This window comes from Elephantulus edwardii, unplaced genomic scaffold (assembly GCF_000299155.1).
Source record: "Elephantulus edwardii isolate Elephantulus edwardi_28Jun2011 unplaced genomic scaffold, EleEdw1.0 scaffold00277, whole genome shotgun sequence".
NCBI classification, from domain to species: domain Eukaryota; kingdom Metazoa; phylum Chordata; class Mammalia; order Macroscelidea; family Macroscelididae; genus Elephantulus; species Elephantulus edwardii.
Genome location: NW_006400027.1, coordinates 996,093 through 1,019,742, shown reverse-complemented (window position 1 = coordinate 1,019,742; position 23,650 = coordinate 996,093). Strand labels below are relative to the sequence as shown.

Here is a 23,650-nt window from a genome sequence, read left to right as displayed (position 1 = left end):
GTCTTGGTTGTACCTTATGATCATCATCATGTGGGTTTTAATTTATTTGCTTTTTAAGCCTCCAGTGAGCTGGGATTTACTGCTAATTTCTTGAAATCCTGCTGATAAAAGGTTCTCCTTTTTGACATGAGTTGTTTTGCTGCAGGCCAGTTGTCCTTTCTGTCAGTCATGACTTTCAGCTGATAGGATAAAAATGTGTTGTGAGTTTCTTAGATGCATAATGCTCTTTAGCACTTGGTGGGTAAAATGGTCTTTTTAAATCTCTTGCTTTACATCTATGAATCTTTCACTTTCTTTGTCCCGCGTTAGAACCTTGGCTTTACCTCGGACTTTTAAAATTTGAATTAATTTAACTGATGGAGCATGCATGGCCTAGAACTCAGTCTTAGCTATTAGACCAGAGAGCCTTCTGCTTTATCAACTAGCATATCTGTTTCATATTTTTGCAATTTATAAGAATCTTGTTTTTGCCATCTGATTTATCTCCATTTTAAGAAGTTTGTATTTGCATTTTTTAAAAAAATTTGAGTAATACTGTGTTCAATTAAATAAACTCCTTTCAATGCTTGGAGTGTTCTCTTAGTAATTTAATTGCTAATAAAGCTTTCTATTGATGTAGAAATACTGTCTTCCTAATATGATAGGGGTTGTATGCTGATCTGCACATAAATTACTTGATAGGATGGCAAAATGCCAAGCTAGAAAAGTCCTGCAAGAAGTAGAGAATTGTATAGATGTGTGGATTAGATGTGCAAACCCTATCTAACCTCACATCACCGTCTGCCCAGCTACCACTTTCACTAACTTCTGTACCTTCCAGAACCATCAGTTACATTATTTTTAGAGTGAGCTACATGCCCCCAAGTCTCTTAATGTAAGAGACCTTGAACCACAGTGATCACATTCATGTCCTCAGGGAGTGTGTGTGTGTGTGTGTGTGTGTGTGTGTGCGCGCCTCTCCAGGAGATGGTGTCCAAGGCAGTGCTTACGTGGAAGCTGTTGGAGGTGCCCAAGTCTGTAGCTGGCATTGGGTCTTTGTACTTCTTACTCTGTGCTTGGAGGCATGTTACTGTCGCTCTCCTATACCTCTGTTTCTTTTTTCTAAATAGTAAGTGGTAGAAATAGAACTCTAAAATGCAGTGTTTTTCCCTTTACCCCAGTTCCTCCTGTGATGTAGGAATGAGAGGTTGAATATATCTTGTGCTTACCCATTAGCCGTGTAGCAGAAGTATTGGTCATAGGGTTAAAGTCCTATCAGGGCACTTTGAAAAATAAGAAGTGTCATCTCCCTCTTATTAGTGACTGAGCAGAAGATGTAAGCCGGGTTTTCTTGGCCTTTTCTATACCCAGCACTGGATGAACCAGGCCTTGGGAAGAGTACCTATGACTGCATGTGCTTCATGGAAACTTGGGTTCTGCAGGAGAGCTGATGGAGGGTTTTCCTTCATTACTGTAGTTGCTTTCTTGGTCTAGATCAAAAGGCTCTCTAGAGCCTTCTTCCACCATGGAAAAGTTGATACCATCTCTTTGGGTGTGGTCGCTTAAAATTCTGAGGGGGAAAAGTAAGTGGCATAACCCATGTGATTAACAGAATCTCCACCTTCCTGTTTTACCTTTTTTCCTTTCCAGTGGGACCTTTAATGTCTTTATAAGAATTGTTTCTGTTAGCTGCCATCATGTCAGCAACCCCAAGTCCTGACTCATCCTCCACTGTTTTCTTGATTGGCTGTAGACTGAATCCATAGTGACTTCATTGTCTGATTTATGGAAGTCGGTCACCGGGCCTTCATATCAAGACCTTAGCTTGAGCAGTGCTGCAAAAACCTGCTTAGCATCCTAACAGCATGCAAGCATGATAGACAGATGGTGGCTGTACACAAAGGGCATTTGACTAGATGGGAATCAAACCAGGTCCCCTGCAGAATGGAGAGAATTACACCTCTGAACTATACCTCTCCTAAAGACAGAAATGCAGCCATGTGTCATAGTGCACAGTGATAAGTACTATTTAAACCAATCCAGGCACGCTGCCAGTGAGTCAGTTCTACCTAGAAAATAGAGTAGAAGTAGTGAAAGGGTTTCTGAGGCTTTGAATATCTATGGGAGCAGGCAGCTTCATCTTTGTTTCCGAGAGCAGCCTCTGGGTTTGAACTGCTGGTTTGGTTGGTGTTTGTTTTTTTGGGGTTTTTTCCCCCCCTTCTTTTCATTTTAACAGCCAAGTAAGTGTTCAGTGCACACCATCACCAGGGCTCCTATGATGACTTGTGTCAAGTTGAAAACAACTCGTAGTTGACCCTCCAGCAGGTTTTCAGAGGGAGTAAATTGTGTGGGAGGAGATTGTCCATCTTTCTCTCTTGGCGCAGCTGGATTGGAAATGCATGCTTTTCGTTTGGCAGCACGACACCTTACCGTGTAGGCCACCAGAGCTCCCTGATGAGTACTGTAATTGAGATTTTTATGACAAGCTTAGAACCTGGAGCACAGTTGTCCTGCTTGAGGAGATCATGGTCGACTGGGGGAGGGCTGGTGTGATAGACACTTAGCAGGATTGTTGTTCGGCCGGGGGCTACTGACTCGGTTTTGTTGTGGTGCAGACCATGTTCACTGAACCGTGAAGTTTTTAGTGGCCAGTTTTTCTGGCAGGAGTTGCCCAGTACTCTTCTTCAGTCTGTACACTCCACTGAAACCTGTCTATCATGGGTGACTCTGGTATTTGAAATGACAGTGACAGGGTTTCCAGCATCCCAACAACATGCAAGTCTCCACAGGACAACAAACTGGCAGGTGGTGGGCTTGAGTGGCTGTGGTGCAGGGGACGCAGATGTGACAGCATGGGATATTTTAGGGGATAGCCCTTTGTCCTTGCAGCCAGGGGTTCAGGACTAAGGACTGTCACATGAAATGTGGGTTATTGATGCTAAATTGTGAAGGGACGTGTGTGCCCTCAAGAGCTTGGACAGCAAGTGACAGCTTTTGACCTGACTAGAGTTTTGATATCTGTTAATGCAGCAAGAAATTTCACATCAGGAAGTCCGTGTCCTCCCACCAGGCTTTCACCACACCATTATCCCAGGGTCTGTGGTTCTTCATTACTGTTTACTTGATTCTGTGCTACACTTCTATCTATTTCCAGCAAGCCAACAACTCTGTAAACACCTGTTTTCCTTTGACCACAGAACACATCACAGCTTTATTAACAGTAGCCAGTCTGCTAAGAAAAAATAAACTGCTTCCCTGGAACACAGCCTTGTTTCCAGTTTAGGGTTTCCAGTTTAGGCCACTTCAAGAAATCCCAGTGGAGGCTCTTTGTTTCCGTTCCTGTACCTACTGCCATGTGCCCAGTAAATGAAAAGTCCCTTGCCCCTAACTGGTTTTTATTTCATTCTGCTTTCAAATTGTTTAAATTTAGTGGACTTTATTTTTTTTAATTTTACAACCAGCTTTCAGAATTAGATGCCATGCTTTCCTGACCTACAGCTGATTTATTTAGAAAGCTGGGGGGGGGGTGCAGGTGGGGTGTTGGACTCAGTTCTCTGAAGCTGATCAGATGAGAACCCATCAGACTTCTTTCTGCCCTAATCCTATGCACGTGTCCTCTCCTCCATGGGCATCTGCTCCAGACTTTGCAAAATGTTATGTTCCCATCCTTTTATAATGTATACATTTTTATTATTTTCTTCTATCCTGGTCATTGTCCTAAAGAGGCATTTGGCTGCTTAGTGAACACACCAGCCATTCCACAGTTGAAATAGATTCCTATAAATATTGTGCGCAGCCTGGGAAACCTTGGGGGGCAGTTCTGTTTTGTCCAACAGGATTTCTGTAAATTGGAATTGACTCAGTGGCACACAGCAGCCACAGCCATTGTCCTAACATTTCCTGGGTAGTACTCATAGATCATGTGCTCAGCAACTAACCATAAAGCTAGAGGTTCAAGTCCACCCAGGTATGTCCCAGAAGAAAGGCCAGCAATCTACTTACAAAAACCCTCTGGGGCACAGTTCCACTCTGACACACATGGAGTCTCCATGGATCAGTCAGCTTAGAGGCAACTGTAAAGACTAAAGGCTCACTTATACACCATGTGTGAAGGGCTTTGCTGGTTGCTTTCTCAATCCTGCCCCCCAAAGAAAAACAAACAAAACAAAACCAACTTGCATTTTGCTATCCTTTCTATTTTACTGACCAAAAAATGGCCACAATAGAAGGTGTAGATCCTACACAGTTGGTGGGACTGGTGAGCCAGGACACCAAACTCTGTGCTCTAGACTTAGCAATGGACCCAATTAATGTGCTGACAGTTGATGGATTACCAGTGGAGATACTTCAAAAACCAGAAGCAGGTGCTCTACTTTGCTGTGAAGAAATAGACAGATCTAGAGTTTTTAAATTGAGGTTTAAGACACACAGAGCTGTAGATAACTCAGAACACCACGAAGTTCACAGCCCTAGGTCAGGGAATGCAGCTCCATCATTATCCCAGGAACCCGTCTTGTGCATCTTTCCACCTCTGCACATAGATAACCATATCTTGTGTTCTAATACTCTGTAGCAGTTTTGCCCGTTTTTAAACTTCTACAGTAGAGTCATAGCATATATATTATTTTGTTTCTGCCCTCTTTCTGAATTCTGCCTGTTTACAGACTTTCTGGGTTAATTCTCTTTTCCCTGTTCCTCCATCAGGAGAGAAGGGAGGTTTCTGGGGTATTTCCTATTGCTCTGATGAGCCATCTGTGCCATTTCCTGGGGAAGTTCCTGTCAGCTGAGTAACCATTAGTCTGAAGCCTTTTCTTGCTCTTGGGGCTTCTCCTAGTTGAGACCCCTCAGTCCTTTGAACTGTCCTTACTGGAGTGCTCCTTGTTGATATGATTGGACTTTTCTGCAGCCCCAGCCTCCTCATGGTCCCCTGTGTCTGCCGTATTAGCATGTGTGTTTTCTCTCAGAATGGGCCGGTATTCACAGATTTTGGCAGCAGTTGACTGCACTGTAATTCAATTTCACATTGCTTCAGTGTGCTGATCATTGTCGCTTTCCAGCCCCGCCCGCGGGATAAAGGGAAAACACAACACGACACTGGGATTCGCTGCAGCTTGATACTTCTTTATTTTGGTAATGGCGGCTGCACTTCCTCCTCCCAGCCCCTTATATACCTTTTACCTGGATAACTTTTATACTAATTCCTATTGGCTCTTACTCTATTAACTTAACTATTGCTATTGGCTATTAACCCAATATTCCCATTAGTTTATAACTAACACTTAACATATTCTTATTGGCTAAAACTTAACTTTATTTATCCAACCAAATTCTGCCACACTTACTCAATACCATTTATATTTCTTAATACATCAACATCTGCAGCTCCTGCAGTTCCCCCTTTTTTTGTTTTAAAGCCCATGAGCGACAGCGTCTTCTGTTCTTCTTTTAGGCTCTCTGTCCATTATACTCTTGACCCGGTCCGAGCTTTCGTACATCAAGCCTCCATTTTGCAGAACGCTAGATGTTCGCGCTCCACACTATGGGGAGCTGCAAGGACCGTCAAGGGAGCATCATGGGGGGCCATGGCCATTGCCTGTTAAATGCGCCCGGACTTGCCTATCCGTTCACTTATTCCCTCAGTTGTGCAGTCCATCGTCCGGGGGAACGGTATACCCAGGCTACATTCGTCTCTGGCGCAGACCAATATTGCTTATTATTTTCTGAATACGGTGGCTGTCTGGGTCTTATCAGCTTGAGGGGTTTACTGCTTGTCAAGCCTACTGAGCCATACTGCAGAGGACATTTGTAAGAGAACCATCCAACTAAAGTCTCAACAATGGCAGAATAAAATTCCTCAATCTTAACAAACATCTTAAATATATACAAACATAAAATTTACTCACTCAAAATTATAATTATCATCCAATACAGACTTATCTTTATCCTAACAATTATCTTCATTTTAACATACTAAGCCATATTTCCTTAACTGAGTCTTCCTTATCTGCACAAAGTTGACGTACTACAAAAGCACGTCTGGCTTCCTGTCTCATTATTTTACATAAACAGCATATGCCCAAACAAAAAACAAGAACAAAGAGTATGACTAAAGCTCCTACTCCACTCCATGTTTGAAACATAGTCATTCATGATTTCAACAGTTCATCTCCGGTGACAGGTGACACTCTGGTTTCATTGACTTGTAATATCTGGAAGGTCAGGTTCTGCATAAGTTGCTGGAATTCTATATCCCATCCTCTGGTTATATACCATTTTAGTTCTCGTAGGCTGGAAGACATATTCTTTACATGACCGTTAGTGACACAAATATTAGGATAAGTTGGGCTGCAAGGTATTGATTGTAGCATCCACAAAAGATCCACCTGTTCCTGTAATAAAGCAGTCTGCATATTTAGATTCAACATTCCCACTCTGACATGATTATTAAGTTCATTCTGTAAAGAAAGGGCATCAGCAACTTCACCTGCCAACTTATCGACTATGGCGGCAGTAGAAGTTTGAGATGCCATTGCAATTCCTGCCGCTGCTGCCGCTGCAACAGATGTAGCAATAGCAGTCACCACTGCAGCGGTAACACCGAAGTCCTGCTTATGTCGAGTATGGAGTATTACTGGGGAATCGGCAACTTGACTGACCGGAAAGGTGATAGCGGCAGGGATGCGAACTATAACCATTAAGGTAAAATTCAAAATGCAAGATGATAATTTGCATGATACTTCACTACAGTTTAAAAAAGATAAATTCATAATAGATTGATTAGTAGAAACAAAAAAGAAAGGTGGCTGCAAACAAAAGGGATTCTTCAAGGTAAAGTTTACCGTGGTATGAAAACTGACCTCACCTGAGTATAGAATTCCCTTACCTGGAGGATCTCCACCTCCGTTAATGCCAGGTGCAGGGGGGGCACCAGCCACGATAGCTTCCATTTTTTTACCATAAATCAGATTTCCAGTACTAAGAATTAATGGTGTGATATCGAGACAAGCTTTCCTTCCACATAAACTAGGTGCACTCCCTAGTAACTCAGTATTTAAATAGACGTCAGAGGAGTATAGAACCTGAGTCCATTCATGGGATGGCAATGCATCATTAGGTTTAGGTCCAGAAAGGCATACATGGTTATTAATTTTATAACAGTAGTATGTAGACCTACAATGGGCCCATGCCGGGGGATAAGGAGCTACTTTAGTAGACAAACAAGGCATTCTAGTATATTTATCTGTAGCAGAGTTCCGAGTAGGAACAAATGGGTACCACACATTTTGTACTCCCATAACACCATCGTAATCCAAATCAACATCTAATATGGAATATTTTTTCAGCTGAACACATTCTGGTGAATTCATATATACACTAGAAAAACAAACAGCTTTGGTAAGATTAAAATTTATAGTGACATTCGCCATATCCCATTGAGGTGGCACAGCGGGGAGACCTAGAGACATATTACTAGTTAGTAATGATGATAAAAAGGGGGCATCCCAAGTAACAGCTATTAATGTAGGATAGTTTCTGATTATAGCCCACTGGGAATCAGGAGTACTACTTACCTGCTTCCACCATATTGGTGTTACCAGTATTGTCAGGACTGTCCACGTCTTTGTCCACATCTTCAGTTTCCCTTTGGACGAATTGCACTAGTCTTTCCGGCACCCAGATTGGTACTTCCTCGTTCTGTGGAAAGATACAAACTGCTCCTCTTGACCATGTTAATACTGGATCTGGACCTCTCCATATACCTGAACATATATCTTTCCATTTTGCTCTAATGGCTTTATGGGATACAGGGTAGGCATGTCGTTCAGCAGCTGTTTTTCCATCATTATCTAAATTTAAAAAATTAATAGTAAATAAAGCTAGGGAAATCCTATCCTTTAAAGGGAAACTATTCCCTATTCCCCCTTTTTGTTTTTCAAGAAAACGTTTTATAGTTTGGTGCATTCTTTCCACAATACCCTGTCCTTGGGGATTATAAGGTATACCATGTTTAATACTCACACCCATCTGGGTACAAAAGGATTCACATTTTTTGGAAGTATATCCCGGGGCATTATCTGTTTTTAACGTAGCCGGTTTTCCCCATTGGCTCCAAGCTAATAAACAATGTGACATGACTTGTGTTGTACTTTCTCCTGTATGTAAAGAAGCAAAAACAGTACCCGAACATGTGTCCACCGACACATGAAGGTATTTCAACCTGCCCCCTTCGAGGAGGTGTGTAACATCCATCTGCCAAATTGACAAAGGCTTCAATCCTCTAGGATTGATTCCGACAGGCTGTGAGGGGATATATTGGCTACAAGTGGCACAATCTAGAACTATCTTCCGTGCTTTATCTTTAGTGAGGGCAAATCTTTTCCTCAAAGTTTGGGAATTGACGTGATACAACTGATGAAATGCAACTGCCTGTTCTATAGCAGAAAATATAAAAAGAGATTTTGTGGCAAAATCTGATTATTGCCTTCAAAAATTGGACCTGGTAATAAAGAATGCGATCTTACATGAGTAATATAAAAAGGTGCATCTCTTTGTTGAAGTAGTTCCTTAAGCTCCAGTAAGAGAGAATAAATAGTAGAGTGGTAGTGAAGTCTCCCTGCGGCCTCTAGATGAGTAACTACTCCGACAACATAAAGACTGTCGGAAATGATATTAATCGGGTCAGGAAACATCCTAAAAGCTTGGATGACTGCTTGCAATTCAGTAACTTGAGGGGAGGCCACTGGAAACAGAAAAGTCATAGGCTCTTTATTTTGTACATAGACAACCCCAACTCCAGCTTTAGAGCCATCAGTGAAAACATTAAAGGCATTAGCAATAGGTTGTTTCTGTTGTATATTAGGGAATATAATTGGATGACGGATGCAGAATTGAAGTATGGGATGTGAGGGGTAGTGGTTATCTATTTTACCTGAATATATGGTATGTAATATTGCCCAGTCATCATCTGTAGCAGCCAAGACATTCCGCTGTTGAGTAAGGTGTGATTAAACTGTCTGGGGATTTTCCAAAATATTGAATGCAGGATTCAATGCCTTGTAATGCTAGTGCTGCCACAGCTTGAAGATACCATTCTATTATTTTTGCTGGTGAAAAATGAGGATGGATCCATAGTAGGGGTCCAGTTTGCCATAGCACCGCTGTGGGTTGCTCTTTGGTATCAAGTATGCGTAGCAAGATAGGAAGAGATAAATCCATTCTTTGCAATTTTGCCTTACTAATGCTTTCTTCAACAACAAGTAGCGCCTTGCGAGCTTCAGGAGTAAGGGTTCTAGGAGAATTCAAATCTGAATCCCCTCGGAGCAGTTCAAATAGAGGTTTGAGTTGTTCATTATTGATTTTAAGAAAAGGGCGAATCCAATTGATATCTCCTAATAACTTTTGAAAATCATTGAGTGTTTTGAGTTGGTCTTTCCTAATTTGGATTTTTTGTGGATAAATGAACTTTGCATCAAATTTTGATCCTAAATATTCTTTCACCTCAGTTTTTTGTACTTTTTCAGTTGCAATTTGTAATCTAGTATTCATTAAGGATTGAGCTACTAAAACATAAGCATGTTCTACTTCTTCCATGCTAGGAGCAGCTAATAATACATCATCCATATAATGAATACACCTGAGCTCTGGGAATTGGCTCCGTATCCCTTCTAGAGCTTGTGCTACATATGCCTGACACATAACGGCTGAATTACTCATGCCTTGTGGGAGCATGACCCATTCATACCTTTGATCTGGCTCCTCATGATTGATAGATGGAAGAGTAAATGCAAAATGTGCAGTATCTTCAGGATGCAGAGGAATGCTGAAAAAGCAATCTTTAATGTCAATTATTATAGTGGGCCAATTCTTTGGCAAAGTAGATAACAGGGGCAAACCCCACTGTATGGAGCCCATAGGCTCCATACATGCATTCACTGCTCAAAGATCATGGAGCAGTCTCCATTTTCCTGATTTTTTCTTAATAATAAAAATGGGGGTGTTCCATGGAGATGTGGAAGGTTTGATGTGACCAGCCTTTAATTGTTCTTGCACTAGCTCTCTCGCAGCTAAAAGTTTTTCTTTGGGTAAGGGCCACTGAGACACCCACACTGGTTTTTTAGATATCCATTTAATCCTTAGCATCCCAGTGGCCCCTAAGAAAAACCCAGCCCATGTCGATTCGGTTGGCCTTTTTCTGGCACTGGTGATCTCCTGCCAGTCTGTCCCCTTCCCAAACCTTTTCCAGGGGTATAATTCATATTAGTCATCATGTTTCTGGCTTCCTTGGAGTAATTACCCTCATTAGTTAATTTGAGACCCATTTGCTCCATGACTTCTCTTCCCCATAGGGAAATAGGCACCTCAAGCACATATGGCTGAAATTCCCCTGATACGCCCTCAGGATCTACCCAAGTCAGGATTTGAGAGCTAATACTAGGAGACTTAGAATATCCTAAGCCTTGAAGCAGTTGATTGGAAACTTGCGTAGGCCATTTTCGTGGCCAATCTTTTGTAGCTATGATACTTTTGTCTGCCCCAGAGTCCAGTAATCCTGATATATTCTTGCCATTTATTTTCAAAGTTACAGCTGGTCGAGATCCCATATCTAAAGATAGCCACGTGGATGTTTGGCCTGTGGACCCAAGATCTCCTTCCCTTCTGTCCCCTGTGGAGGGGTACTGTAGATGGTGGCTAGTCAGCACCAATAATTGTGCTATGCGATCCCCAGGGGAGATAGCTGATATGTCGCTTTCCAGCCCCGCCCGCGGGATAAAGGGAAAACACAACACGACACTGGGATTCGCTGCAGCTTGATACTTCTTTATTTTGGTAATGGCTGCACTTCCTCCTCCCAGCCCCTTATATACCTTTTACCTGGATAACTTTTATACTAATTCCTATTGACTCTTACTCTATTAACTTAACTATTGCTATTGGCTATTAACCCAATATTCCCATTAGTTTATAACTAACACTTAACATATTCTTATTGGCTAAAACTTAACTTTATTTTTCCAACCAAATTCTGCCACACTTACTCAATACCATTTATATTTCTTAATACATCAACATCTGCAGCTCCTGCAGATCATAACTCTCCTGTGCAGTTTAAAGACTAGGACAGGAGGAGTTGGTTTCCAGAGATGAACATACAGATCTCCCATATGGGCTCTCTGGATCTATTTTAATCTGGAACATTTAACTCTATAATAAGCAGAGTACCCACTGAAGCAAAAGAAAATTTCTTCTCCTTTTAAGTTTGCAAGCATTATAAGGGTACTTGATAGAAAATGGGGGGGGGGCTCTCTGGAGATGCTCACCTTGATTTATGGCAAAGAAAGAAAAAGTAATGTTCATATGGATCCCTCCTCTTAAGCTTATATGGAGATGTTGTCTTGATGCCTTAACTGTTCTTAGAAAATACACTCAATTTTATTGTTTCCTTTTGTGAAAATGAGACATTTCTCCAGTTTCACTGATCTAAACATTGTTGTAGGGTCCAGATCGTGACTCCAGATATCTGGGATACTTAACCTGCTTGTTTTCAGCTACTGTGGTATTGACCCGGAGCAGTGGTGATCCCATGCACTATGGACCATTACGGCTTTTAACTGGCTGAGGTTTTGGAACTAGTTTTTCTTCCTAGTCTGTCTATGTGGAATCTGTTGAATCCTGTTTAGCATCATTGCAATGTGATGGTCTGTTTTGGCATACAGCCAAAGCCCACTGCCCTTGAGCAGATTCCAACTCATAGCAAGTCTGTAAGTCAGAGGAGAAACTGCCTATTAGGGTTTGCAAAACTGTAAGTCTTTATGGAAGCAGGCTGCCGTGTCTTTTTCTCGTGGATCACTGTAGATTCAGCCCACTGACTTAGGATAATCATCCCAGCATTTATACTGGACTTATACTTACACCAGGACTTATACTTAAGAGCTTGTTACTGTGCTTCAGGAGGACTGACTGAGAATCAAACCCAGGTCCCACAGGGAAGATGAGAATTCGACTACAGAACTGCTGCTCCTGATAAACGTGTAGAAATCTCCTTGGACATGAATAGTCTTAAACCCTTGTCGTTTACGTGTCCTCCTCAAGAGCCATAAAATGAATTCATCACCTAAAATCTCATGATAAGCAGGATGACTTTTGTTCAGCTAATATTGTACATGTTTTGAAATGCCATGTAGACTTGACAATTTATTAAGGACACCCAAGGATCCTGTTGTACAAAAGCTAGGAGACCTCATGCTTGGCAATATGAATGTGTTGGGCTATACTTGTTTTTAGATGTCTGTTTATCACATAGGGCACTGCCTGGTATTGGTTAGGTGTGTCTAATTATTCAAAGTAAGGGTAATATTAAGAATTTGGCATTTAACATTCGTTCTTGGAACCAGTTTGCCAGGAGATAGCAAATCATCTTATAATTGGTTCTTCTGGTTTTAGGGAGCAGGATTTATTTAACAAGAAACAATAAATGAGGAAAAGTTTTTACTTATTTTACATTTTGCACTTAAAGACAGAAAAATCATAGCAAATATTTTATTTCCAAGCTAAGGAACTGTATGACTTGCTAAGATATTTGATAAAATTGAGTTAGCATTAAAATGAAAATGTAAACTCTGTGTTAGTAAATAGGGTGCTATAAATTGACTTCAAGGTGCCAGTGATAACTTACAGAAGGAACCCAGACTTATCCCAGAAAGTTATAGGAAGAAAGAAAGGCTATCTATCAGCACTCCACGCAGACATGAAGAGGAGATGTGGTATTCAGCTTCCAGATAGCCTATGGTACCTTAGATAAAAAGCAAGGAAAAGTAGTGTTCTCCAAAGTGGGCTCTGCAGTTGTGGGGTGATTATATTAGCACTTCTGGTTCTTCTATTCTTTAAAATATCTTTTTGTGCGTCTTAGAGTATGCATAACGGTACTTAGAGTTTTAAGTAACTAGATTATGGGAAGGGAAGAAAAATAATACTTCAAGGATTTTTTTTTTTATCTGTCTACAAGGATTAGGTTTGCTTGTTGCTTAAATAAGGTAGAAGTTGAAGAGCTGAAGGCAGCTTAGGGCAGTGTTACCAGAGCAGCATCCTGTCTTTCTGGTCTGCCTTCCTTAGCTGTTAATTCCCACATTAAATACTATGTTACCCGGCACAATAAGTAGGGAGCTGTGCTGTTGCCCTCTGATAGTTTGAATCTACCTTGAATCTCCTTGGCAGAAAGAGGATAGTCTCCTGTGTGATTTACAGCCCCAGAAAACCCTGTGGAGGGTCCATTCCAACTCAGCAGCAGTGAGTTTGAGTTGAATTAGAGATATGTTTTAACTTGGGAGCTTCGCTGCTCTGTGAGGCTGGATTCTGCAGAGAAGCAAAATCATTGAAGCATATACACATTTATATATGGGAGTGGCTTGGAGTGATTGCCTCAAAGGAAATGCTCACTTCTTGTAGAGGCTGGTAAGTTGCAGGTCAGACCTCAAGAGAGAGGTGTCTGGGGAGACTAATGAGCAGAGTCTCAGGCTTCTGACTTTGGAAACTGTGGGCTTCAAAGTCTAAGAAGTCCAAAGTTAGCAAGTATAGCAGGCCACTAGTTCGGGTCTAGAGGACACAAGGGAGAGAGCCAGAGATAGATCAGACAGAAAGCCGCCTAGCTTTTAGCCAGAGTCCAGACAGAGTGCAGACATACAGTGCAGGTCATACCTCTGGGAAGACTTTTCCTTAATCAGATACACAGAGCTCCATCAGGCTTCCAAGGCTGTACATTGTCACAGCAAGGAATGTACCCACCTTCCTCTCGAGGAGCAGGTGGTGGACTCAAACTGCCAAGAGAGCAGCCCACACCCACCCTCTGTGATAGCACAACTCCCTGTACACTGTGCTACCAGAGCTCCTTTAATTAGATATGGCTGATCCTGTCTTTACAGAACTGCCTCCAATCTTTCTTCATTGACGTTGTAGAAGTTAGCATTTACAACCCAAAGGAGGGTGACATTATGTTGAGGATCATAACTCCATCTCACATACTTTGGGCACATAGCCAGGTCCTCAGAGAAAGACATCATGCTCAGGAAGGTGAAGGGACAGCGCATGAGAGAAAGACCCCAGATGAGATGGATTGATACAGTAACTGGAGCAGTGGGGGGTAGGTGTGTCTGAGTCAGTGAGACTGGCTCAGAACAGGGCAGGGTACAAAGTTGCTGTACATAAGGTCGCTGTGAGTCACAGGTGACTCTACAGCACATTACAACACATGGTGTTAACTATCGGTAGTTGCCATAGGTTCAGTTGAGACGCCATTGACCAAGGAAAGGTGACTGTAGAGGAAGAAACTTAACATTTCTTTTACAGAGTCGTTTGATGAAAGAGAAGTGCCTTATTTTCTTTTGATTGAATACAAAGGACTTTAGGTCCATGGCTTGCAATTGTGTATGCCTAGAAAGCAGGTTTTGTTTTTACTTGTGTTGAATCACACTGTTTACTATGCATAATTATTATGAGTTTTGGTGTTTAATGTTAAATATCAGAAATAATCATTATAAATTGTTGTAAGATCATACAGCTATGTAAGGCACACAGGAGGAGGTATTTTATGTTAATTTGGAAACACATTGCATGCCTTATATATAAGATTTGAAAATTGCTCTATGAGATAGATGATCCTAATTTGGCAAAACAGTTCAGTACATGTGTCTGTTGGTACTCCCTCTCTTTAAGATTTCTGTTATTGTTCATTTTAACTTTGTTCTGTCAATAAACACTTCAACTTGTGTTGCCTTCAAAAGGAAGTCATAACATAAAAGCAGTTGAGAATCTCTCATTCTCTGTTTCTCAGAGCAGTGCTGAGGGAATGGCAAGTTTCATTATGACCCATGTCTTTTCTGTCTTCTCTCCTGTCTTTGACCACCCCCCCCCCCCGCTCTCCTGGTCTCCCCTCTCCAACAGTGCATACTCCTTCCACGTCACTGCAGATGGTCAGATGCAGCCTGTCCCCTTCCCGCCCGATGCCCTCATTGGACCCGGAATCCCCCGACACGCTCGCCAGATCAACACCCTGAACCATGGGGAGGTGGTGTGCGCCGTGACCATCAGTAACCCCACGCGGCACGTGTACACGGGCGGGAAGGGCTGCGTCAAGGTCTGGGACATCAGCCAGCCTGGCAACAAGAGCCCAGTGTCTCAGCTCGACTGTCTGGTGAGTGAACAGGAATTGGGGCTTGGGGGCACTTTCCCCTAGAGGCGCAATAAGGAAATACTGTCTTGAGTCCAGATTTTATTTGTATTGTGAGGAAATGGAAGCCCATTCCGTTTCCTGTGTTAGCTATTTAGCTTTCCCAACTTGGCTTCCTCAAATGTGGAGATTGCTTGTTGGCATTTCAGTGGTTACATCTCAGAGTTGATGAATTTTATTTTACATATGTTCAGGTACCTAACATCAACAGGCAGCTGTCCCTTTTTGGATGTGGATTGTAAGAGTCTTTCCTATTTGATGGGTGAAAGGCCAAGCCAGCCTCAATCTGGTCCCTGGAGTTCACCTAACTGTAGTATTCCTGAGGCCTTGAGATAAATTCCAAATGGTAACCATCTGATGGAATAGCATAAAACACCTGAAAGGGTTCATGCACTCGGTGAGGCCTGGGAGGTTTTGATCCTTTCAGTAGTCCTGGCTTAGGAAGGGTTAATGGATCACACTGCACAGGGCTCCAGGTGAGCTAAAGATCAAGGATGGCCTCATTCAGCTGGCATGGTGAGAACACTCTCCAAAGGCATTTAACCTCATCCTCTTCAGAGATTAGAAAAACCCTTCCTATACATGGCACATCCCTAAGCATGCTCTAAGCTCTAACCCTATTCTTTACCTGCCGCACGCTGGAGGCTCCGGCTCCATCCTGCCCTCGGAGTGCTGTCTGCCTGCACAGTTGTTCAGATTCCTGAGAGACTGTCTCCAAAATGAAGAGTGGCGGTGGAGAGACACAAAGATACTTTATTTTGAAAAGTTGCTGCTTTATTCTCTTTTACTAATTTACAAAATACCTGTTTAGGAAACTTGGGGCCTAAACATAGTCTGTCATTCTGTGGTGTGTCTCTGCTGTCCTATCAGAACGACTCCTAGCTGACCCTCCAGTGGGTTCTTAGAAGCTATAAATCACATCAGAGGTTGCCCATCAATCTCCCTTGGAGTAGCTGGTGTATTCTAACTACCAGCCATTGAGTTGGCAGTACAACTCCTTCCCCAGTGTTCCCTTTTTGTAGCGTAGTAGTTGTGTTCTGTGATGCTCAGTTTCTTTTCTGAAGGTAAGTGCTTCAAATTTCTCTTAACTTTGAAAATTTATCTTTTCATTATGAAAGCGTGTTAAAAAATGTCTTTTAAAAAAGATCTTTTTATTTAAATGTTTGGTGGAGTAGTTAAGTGCTCTTCAGTTGTCTACGACTCGGTGATCAACAGATCTGAACCCTGTCCCATCTTGTGCAATAGTCAGCATCTCTGGTACACTGGAGCCCATTGTTACAATCCCTGTGTCAGTCCATCTGTTGAATCTTCCTCTCATGTGCTCACTCCACTTTTCCCAGTATAATGTCTTTTTCCAAGGATTGGCTTTTGCTAATAACCTTGCCTCCAAGGAGCTCTCTGGCTACCCTTTTCCTAAGACATATTTATTCTTTGAAAGTCTATGGGATAGTCAGTACTCTTCTCAATACCATAACTCATTGATCTGTCATTCTTAGTCATTGTCCAATTTTCAGATAAGTAATTGAAAAGACCAAGGTTTGAATCAGGTACACCTTAGTCTTGTAAACTGACATCATTTCTCATCAACACTTTGCAAAGGTCCTTGACCAGTACATCTCATCCTTTAATTTCTTGACTTCTGGTACCACAGGTGTTGATTATGGATCCAAGTAAGATAAAATGCCATCTTTTAACAACTTCTTTGGCTGATAGGTTGAAAAGCTTAGACATGATTGTGTGAAAAAGAAAAAGCAGCTTGGTTAAAGTTTCGGATAAAGCTCCATCTGACTAATGAAGACACTGTGGAAACATTAGGTGGACTCTGCAGAGGAATGAAATTGAAAGCTTAGACAGTGGATTGGCAGTTTACAAATAGTAGTGGAGATTGACTGGTTAGAAGATTTATAAACTGGCTTTGAAAAGTTGTTTCTTTCTAGGGAAATATGTCTGCATCCACTGATAATTCCAGTGTTGTCTATTAAGCAGGCAATGAAATATCAGGCATAGCCATCAAAGTTTTCATGCATGCCTCAGCACGCCTATGAGATTATGATGTTTACTATTCTGAAAGATCCCAGTGTTGACCACAGAACTCTTGTCTTGTTAGCATGTCCATGAAATACAGCTGTTTACATCAACAACCAAGACAACCATTGGAGAACTCTGCTTTAGCTATTGCTTGCTTGATAATGCATGATGGCAATTGAATTATGTCTCTTTCATAGAACAGGGATAACTATATCCGTTCCTGTAAATTGCTCCCTGATGGCTGCACCCTAATTGTCGGAGGGGAAGCCAGCACTCTGTCCATCTGGGACCTAGCGGCTCCCACTCCCCGGATCAAAGCAGAGCTGACGTCCTCCGCCCCTGCCTGCTACGCCCTGGCCATCAGCCCTGACTCCAAGGTCTGCTTCTCCTGCTGCAGTGATGGCAACATTGCCGTGTGGGACCTGCACAACCAGACGCTGGTGAGGTGAGCAAAGGTGGTTTTCCAAAGCAGGAGGCAGGACAAAAGCATCCCTCCTCTTGCAGGTGTTCAGTCTTGGTGTACTATCCCAAGAGTTACCACGTGAAACTCAGACTGCCCTCAAGACTGTTTGGCCTGCTTACTGGAATCCCTGTGTGGTGAAAATAATTAACTCTGTCACCTGCTTACTGAAAGGTTGGCAGTACAAGTCCACCTAGAAGTATCTCAGAGACAGGTTTGGTGACCTACCTCTGAGAAACCAGCCTTAGGAAACTTTGTCACACAGCTTTTCTGGGGTCACCTGAAGAAGAAACCAGCTCCACAGCACCTGGTAATGTCCATAATCTTTGCTTAACATTCCATAGCTAATGAACTGACGTAAAAAAAAAACCAACCAAAACAACTTACTGCTTTTTGCCAGCCTGAACCTGGATTACATGGAGGTACAGAAAGTCCTCAAGATTAGGTGCTTTGGTTTTCACAAATTTTGTTTATTCAAACAAGATCCTGTTGTGAAAGGATAACAGAAGGTCAACAGAAAGGTGTTTGAAAAAGAGAGTCTACCAGTTTTACCTGCAAATACTTCTGAAGTATCTGTGTTTCTCCAGTCACTGAGCACAGTTTGGCCTGAGCCTGTTGGGCTAGGGCAGTCTGAGCCCCCTGGAGCTGGGTCGCCACCATCCTCTCCCCACCTCACGGCCACTACCTTACACCGCACACACTAACCAGATGTTCTTTTGAACGTAAGCACCAACTAAACTTCAGAAGTAAAATCAGCACATTCTCACCTGGATGCAAACTCAACCTTTGTTAGGGCTTCTTGTAAAAAAATCAGCTGCCTTCAGGTCTGTTCTGCCTCCTGTGTCTCAAGTAGAACTGTTCTCAGTTCTCAGCTACTTGAGTTTTCAATGACTGCTGTTTGGAAGTAGGTCGCCAGGCCTTTCTCCCAAAGGTCTCTGAGTGCTCACTGAACTGCCAAACTTTGGGCCAACAGCCAGGTTGGTGAACTGCTTTCACCACCCAGGAACTCTAGCCGGCTTGGCCGGCCATCTGATGGCTGTAGGGAGCTCTGGTGGCCTAGTCCATAAGGTGTTGCACTGTTCGCTCACAGGTGGCACCTGCCTGGGCTTCAAAGCCATCAGCGTCCCTGAGGGAGAGAGATGGTTAGTTTCCTCTCCTGTGATTTACAGCCTTTGAAAACCTTCTCTGAGTTAGCTGAGTTATCTCTGAGTTGGTCCTGACCCAACAGCAATTAGTTGAGTTGAATTGAATGCCTTTGGGTTCATGGGCCAAAGAGGAGAGGCCGTAGAAATGGTCTCAACAGCAGTGCCCTCCAAAGCTCTTCTGTAGAAGTAAAGTCTGAGCCACCCAGCCAGGCCCCGTCCCTGTGAGTCGTGGCAGCCAGATTTTCTCTTTCATTTCCTGTGCGGCTCAAAGCGAGTGGACATAGGCAGAAAATCGCGACCCTTTTCCTGGTAATTAGAAGATTCTTTTTTTTTATTTTTAAAAGTAAATTTACTAAGTTGCACTTCTGAGATATTTATGGTGCTTTTAAAATGTCACTCCTAATTACATCAGTGCAGCTGTTTCCCCATTTTACAGATGGGGAAACTGAGGCACGCAGGCCACACTTAACCTGGTTCCTGTCACACAGGCAGATGCTGTGGAGCTGAAATGAGCACTGACCAGTGGGCAGCACTCCCAGCTGTGGGACCAGCTCTCATAGACTAATGTGGGTCATTTTTGCCCAAATGACAGTTGCACTTTCCAAGCCTTTCCCTATTTGCACTACCTACATTTTCAGTGTTCAAGTCTAGATGGTGGCTGCATTAGAAGACAGGGCAGCAGTCTGTGGCATACTCATTTGTCTATCATGAGCTAGAAGATTACCTTTTGGGAGCCAGAGATATGTGATGCAATGTAGCGGGCTGAGGGATCACCCACCCAGCCCCGTAAGTCAGAAAAAAAATCAGTATTTTTAACCAGAGAGAACACATTTAATGAGATAGTAAATGTCTGCAAAAAGAAGTCAGAGGGTGAAGTGAAGAAGTAGCTGGATTTCAAGGGTTATTTCGAAGAGAGAAAAATGACATTTCAAAAGGGGATGTAGACTGGTGGACCTGAGAGATTTCATGGAGGCCACACACCTCCTTCTAGAGGGCTAGAAGGAAATCCTAAGGTGTGAAGTTCGGATGGCATCAGGAGGAAGAGCATTTGAAGTGATGTCTGCGTCTTAAGATTCTGGGCAGCAGTGAAGCTTTCCCTCTTTTTTTTTTTAAAAAAAAATTAAAGTTTACAGAGATTTAGGGTTTCCAGTCATTCATTGTTGCACTGACCACCCTCTCCCCCCATTCACTTTTCTCCTTGATAAGTAAGAGAATAACTCTTTCATTGCTATGCAGTCCCTCCCCCCACGTCCACTGTACTTGTTCAGCCATCATTCTGGACTCCTGTCATGACAATAATACCTACTCATATATCCCTTTTAAACAGTTCTTTCCCTCATCTGTTGCAATGCACTATACATCATTCCTCCCCTTCTTCTCTGTCTTCCCTCAAACCCAGTGTCAGTCCTGTTTTACAGTAGTGGCCCTATGCAATATTTGCCATTTTGTGACAGATATTTCACTCAGCATAATGTTCTGTGTAAGAGTTTAGAGGGAGAACCCCATATCAATCAGAGTAGAACTATGTCCATAAAGCTTTTACAAGACTGATAGTTGGTAAGTAGTTTTTCAAAGTCACCTAAGTTTTTGGCTAATAGCTAAGTATGTTAATGGTTTTAATCTCCCACAAACTCCTTCTCTCACACTCTTTTTAAATTCTCGGCTTAGCTTAAAAGTTTAGACTTCTAGGAACAGGTGTGGAGGTGAAGATGGGGATAAGAGGTAAAAAACCCTTCTCAGTGTTGAAGTGGCTCACCTCAGTAGGTAGGCCGTGAAGGTGGGTGGGACCCACACACCTTCTCGTCTGTTCTCATCATCTTCCCACCAGCTCTCCTGCAATTTGCAAAGCTGAGTTTTCCTGTTCTGCGCATGCTGCCTGCCCTTTGGTCACACATGCATGCTCCTAGGAGTGCCTGGGTTCCTTGCATCTTTTAGGAGGCTGTTTCTGCTGGAAGGTTTTTTATTAAATAAGTTTGGCTTTAGGAAAACAGCTTTACACTTGGTTTAGAATAGGTCTGCTGAGGTGCCTCAGTGATTAGCTTGGTCTCTGGTCAACATCCATGCAGTCAAGGGGCTGCGATGATGCCTTGACTCCAGCGATTCGGGTTTCCTCTTTCTGACACAACCTGCAAGCCCGGAGAAACACATGGCCTCAGGTTCTGCTGGCCAGAAGGACACCACATTACTGTTATCTCACTCCTGGTAGTGGAGGCAATGTGGAGTCACACATTGTAACCTGCCCACCTCTTTTTCACAATTATAATGCAAACCTTTATTTTTAAGGAATACATTTGGGATTTCCTCTATGTTTTCTCCTTTCTCCTTTTTTTAACACTTTGACAGACCTGGGAGGAAATCTACATTCTAAGTGAATCTTAAGAAAAGCGTGAAAGCATATTTAACTTCTGTTTAGAACAACTACAGTGACGTCTATGACTTTGATACTTGAATCCTGAGGAAAGAACAACTTGCAGGTGCTGCTTCATAGCTTCCTCGGGGCAGAGTGGCTTTGATCATGCGAGCTAGCAGACACTGAAGAAATGAGAAAGATAGAGACACACACACAAGTCCAAAATTAGTAACACAACAGTGTTTCCTTGAGCTCTGATAGGCAATCACTGTTAAATCTGATTTGTTTTATCAGGCAGTTCCAGGGCCACACAGACGGAGCCAGCTGTATCGACATTTCCAATGATGGCACGAAGCTGTGGACGGGAGGACTGGACAACACGGTCAGGTCTTGGGACCTGCGTGAGGGGCGGCAGCTGCAGCAGCATGACTTCACGTCCCAGGTGACTGGTGTCCCCACCCTATGTGAGGGTCTTCCTGCCCTGCCCGCCCCACAGCACAGCAGCATGACTTCACATTCCATGTGACCGGTGTCCCCACCCTAGCTAGTCTCGGTTGCACTGTCTTCTATCTTCCCCACCCCACAGCATAGCAAGGCTGGTGGTAAAAACACTGAAGCTGTTAGTACGGTTTTCAAAATCCTCTCAATTAAGACATGTTAGCTGTTCTGTTTACATGTGAGTTTGTTGAGGGAATTTGAGTGGTGAAGATTATACATCTTCTTTCAGTAGTGCATGATCTATTGTATGTACTCTGTCATCTAATGTGAGCATGACAGAATTATTTGATTCACATGTAAATAGAGCTTGAAAAATATGCAGGGTTGTCCCTAGGAATGGAGAAAAAATCATAACTACTCTTAAAGTTAGTAATTCATTTCCCTTGTGTCAAGAGCTAAAAAAAATATGGAAGTTTCAATTTAAACCCATTTTATCATTTATTTCTTAACGAGGTGGAGTCATGGCTGACTAGAATCATGGCTTTTATAAATTATATAAATGTTGCAACTTTGATTTTGAAAATTATGTCAATGTCAAGTGCCTGAATCCAGACCTCCTTTGGGAACAGCAATGCTTGCCTATGATATTGTCTTATGATAGAATTTTTCTTTTGATCCTTACTTTGTGTTCATGTGCATTTTTTTATAGCAAATGTAGTAGGAGGAAAAAAGAAACCAGAAAATATTTCTACAGCTAACTTCTGTATCTTACTCGTGTTTTTGTTGACTTTTCTTACAGTTTTACCTATTCTACTCCTTTTCCAGCATAAATGGGATAATAGTGTGGTTTTTTTAATAAACATGGAAATGTTCAGATGTACTTAGAAGCATATAAACATTTCTGAAAGTGTAGTAGAGAATTGTGCAGTAAACCCCTTGTACCCCACTTCAGCTGTGAACACATGGCTCAATTTTGCATCTGTGTGACTGCTTTTACCCATAAACACCAGTTTATTTTAACGTGAGTCAGAAACTTTAAGCCATGTCATCCATAAGTATTTCCACTAGGATCTTTAAAGAAGAAGGACCCTCAAACCTCCTTTCCTCTCAAGATAACCATTATTTTGAAGCACAATTCTTTAATGTCATAAGTTGTAAGTGTTCACGTTTTTTATTGTTGGTTTTTCTGAGTGGAGTCACAGTTGAATTTTGCTAGCAGCATTGCTCCTGTCTTATTTTCTCCCCTTTCTATTCTTTCTCGTCCTGATTTTGTCGGCTGGTATAATTGGTGCACCTCCTTGGTGTCTGCAGATCTTCTCCCTTGGATACTGCCCCACTGGAGAGTGGCTGGCCGTAGGCATGGAGAGCAGCAACGTGGAGGTTCTGCACGTCAATAAGCCCGACAAGTACCAACTGCATCTCCACGAGAGCTGTGTGCTGTCCCTGAAGTTCGCTTATTGTGGTGAGTTGGCCAAAAGGACCCTGGATGGCCAGTTTCTAACCTCCATGACTCAGTCAAGTTAAAGTCATTGCCATGGGGTCAGAACTCAGCAGGACCTCAGTGGAGTTTTGGGGGCTATAAACTTCACAGGAGGAGATTGCCTGTCATTTTCCCATGGAACCACTGGTGGATTAAAACTATTAGAGAGGTGCCACTTTACTATTAGCTTCCTACAGACCACATCACCTACTTTAAAAATATGGAGCTGATCATGTTGTTGTTGTTGTTATGTGCCGTCGAGTCGCCTGCGACTCATAGCGACCCTATGTACAACAGCCCTAAACTCCGCTCTGTCCTGTGCCAATGGCACTGTCTCTGACACTCCCATCCCAATTATCCCAGTCACTGAATCAATCCACCTCATGGAGGGCCTTCCTCTCCTGCGCTGTCCCTCCACCCTCCCAAGCATGATGTCCCTCTCTAAGGACCGGTTACTCCTCACAACATGTCCAAAGTATGTTAGACAGAGCCTCAGAATCCTTGCCTCCAAGGAGCCACCCGGTTTAACCCTTTCCAGGACAAATCTGTT

General features: G+C 42.7%; 1 protein-coding gene across 6 annotated transcripts in view; it reads left to right on the top strand.

The window, feature by feature from the left end:
- Positions 1-23,650, top strand: part of TLE1 (transducin-like enhancer of split 1 (E(sp1) homolog, Drosophila)) — a 134,796-nt gene that overhangs the window by 106,515 nt on the left and 4,631 nt on the right. For all 6 annotated transcript variants that reach the window (XM_006900201.1, XM_006900204.1, XM_006900206.1 and 3 more), the window contains 4 exons: positions 14,914-15,163; positions 17,425-17,672; positions 21,477-21,624; positions 22,932-23,082. In XM_006900201.1, the coding sequence (XP_006900263.1) occupies positions 14,914-15,163; positions 17,425-17,672; positions 21,477-21,624; positions 22,932-23,082 (797 nt within the window). The remainder of the gene's footprint in view (positions 1-14,913; positions 15,164-17,424; positions 17,673-21,476; positions 21,625-22,931; positions 23,083-23,650) is intronic.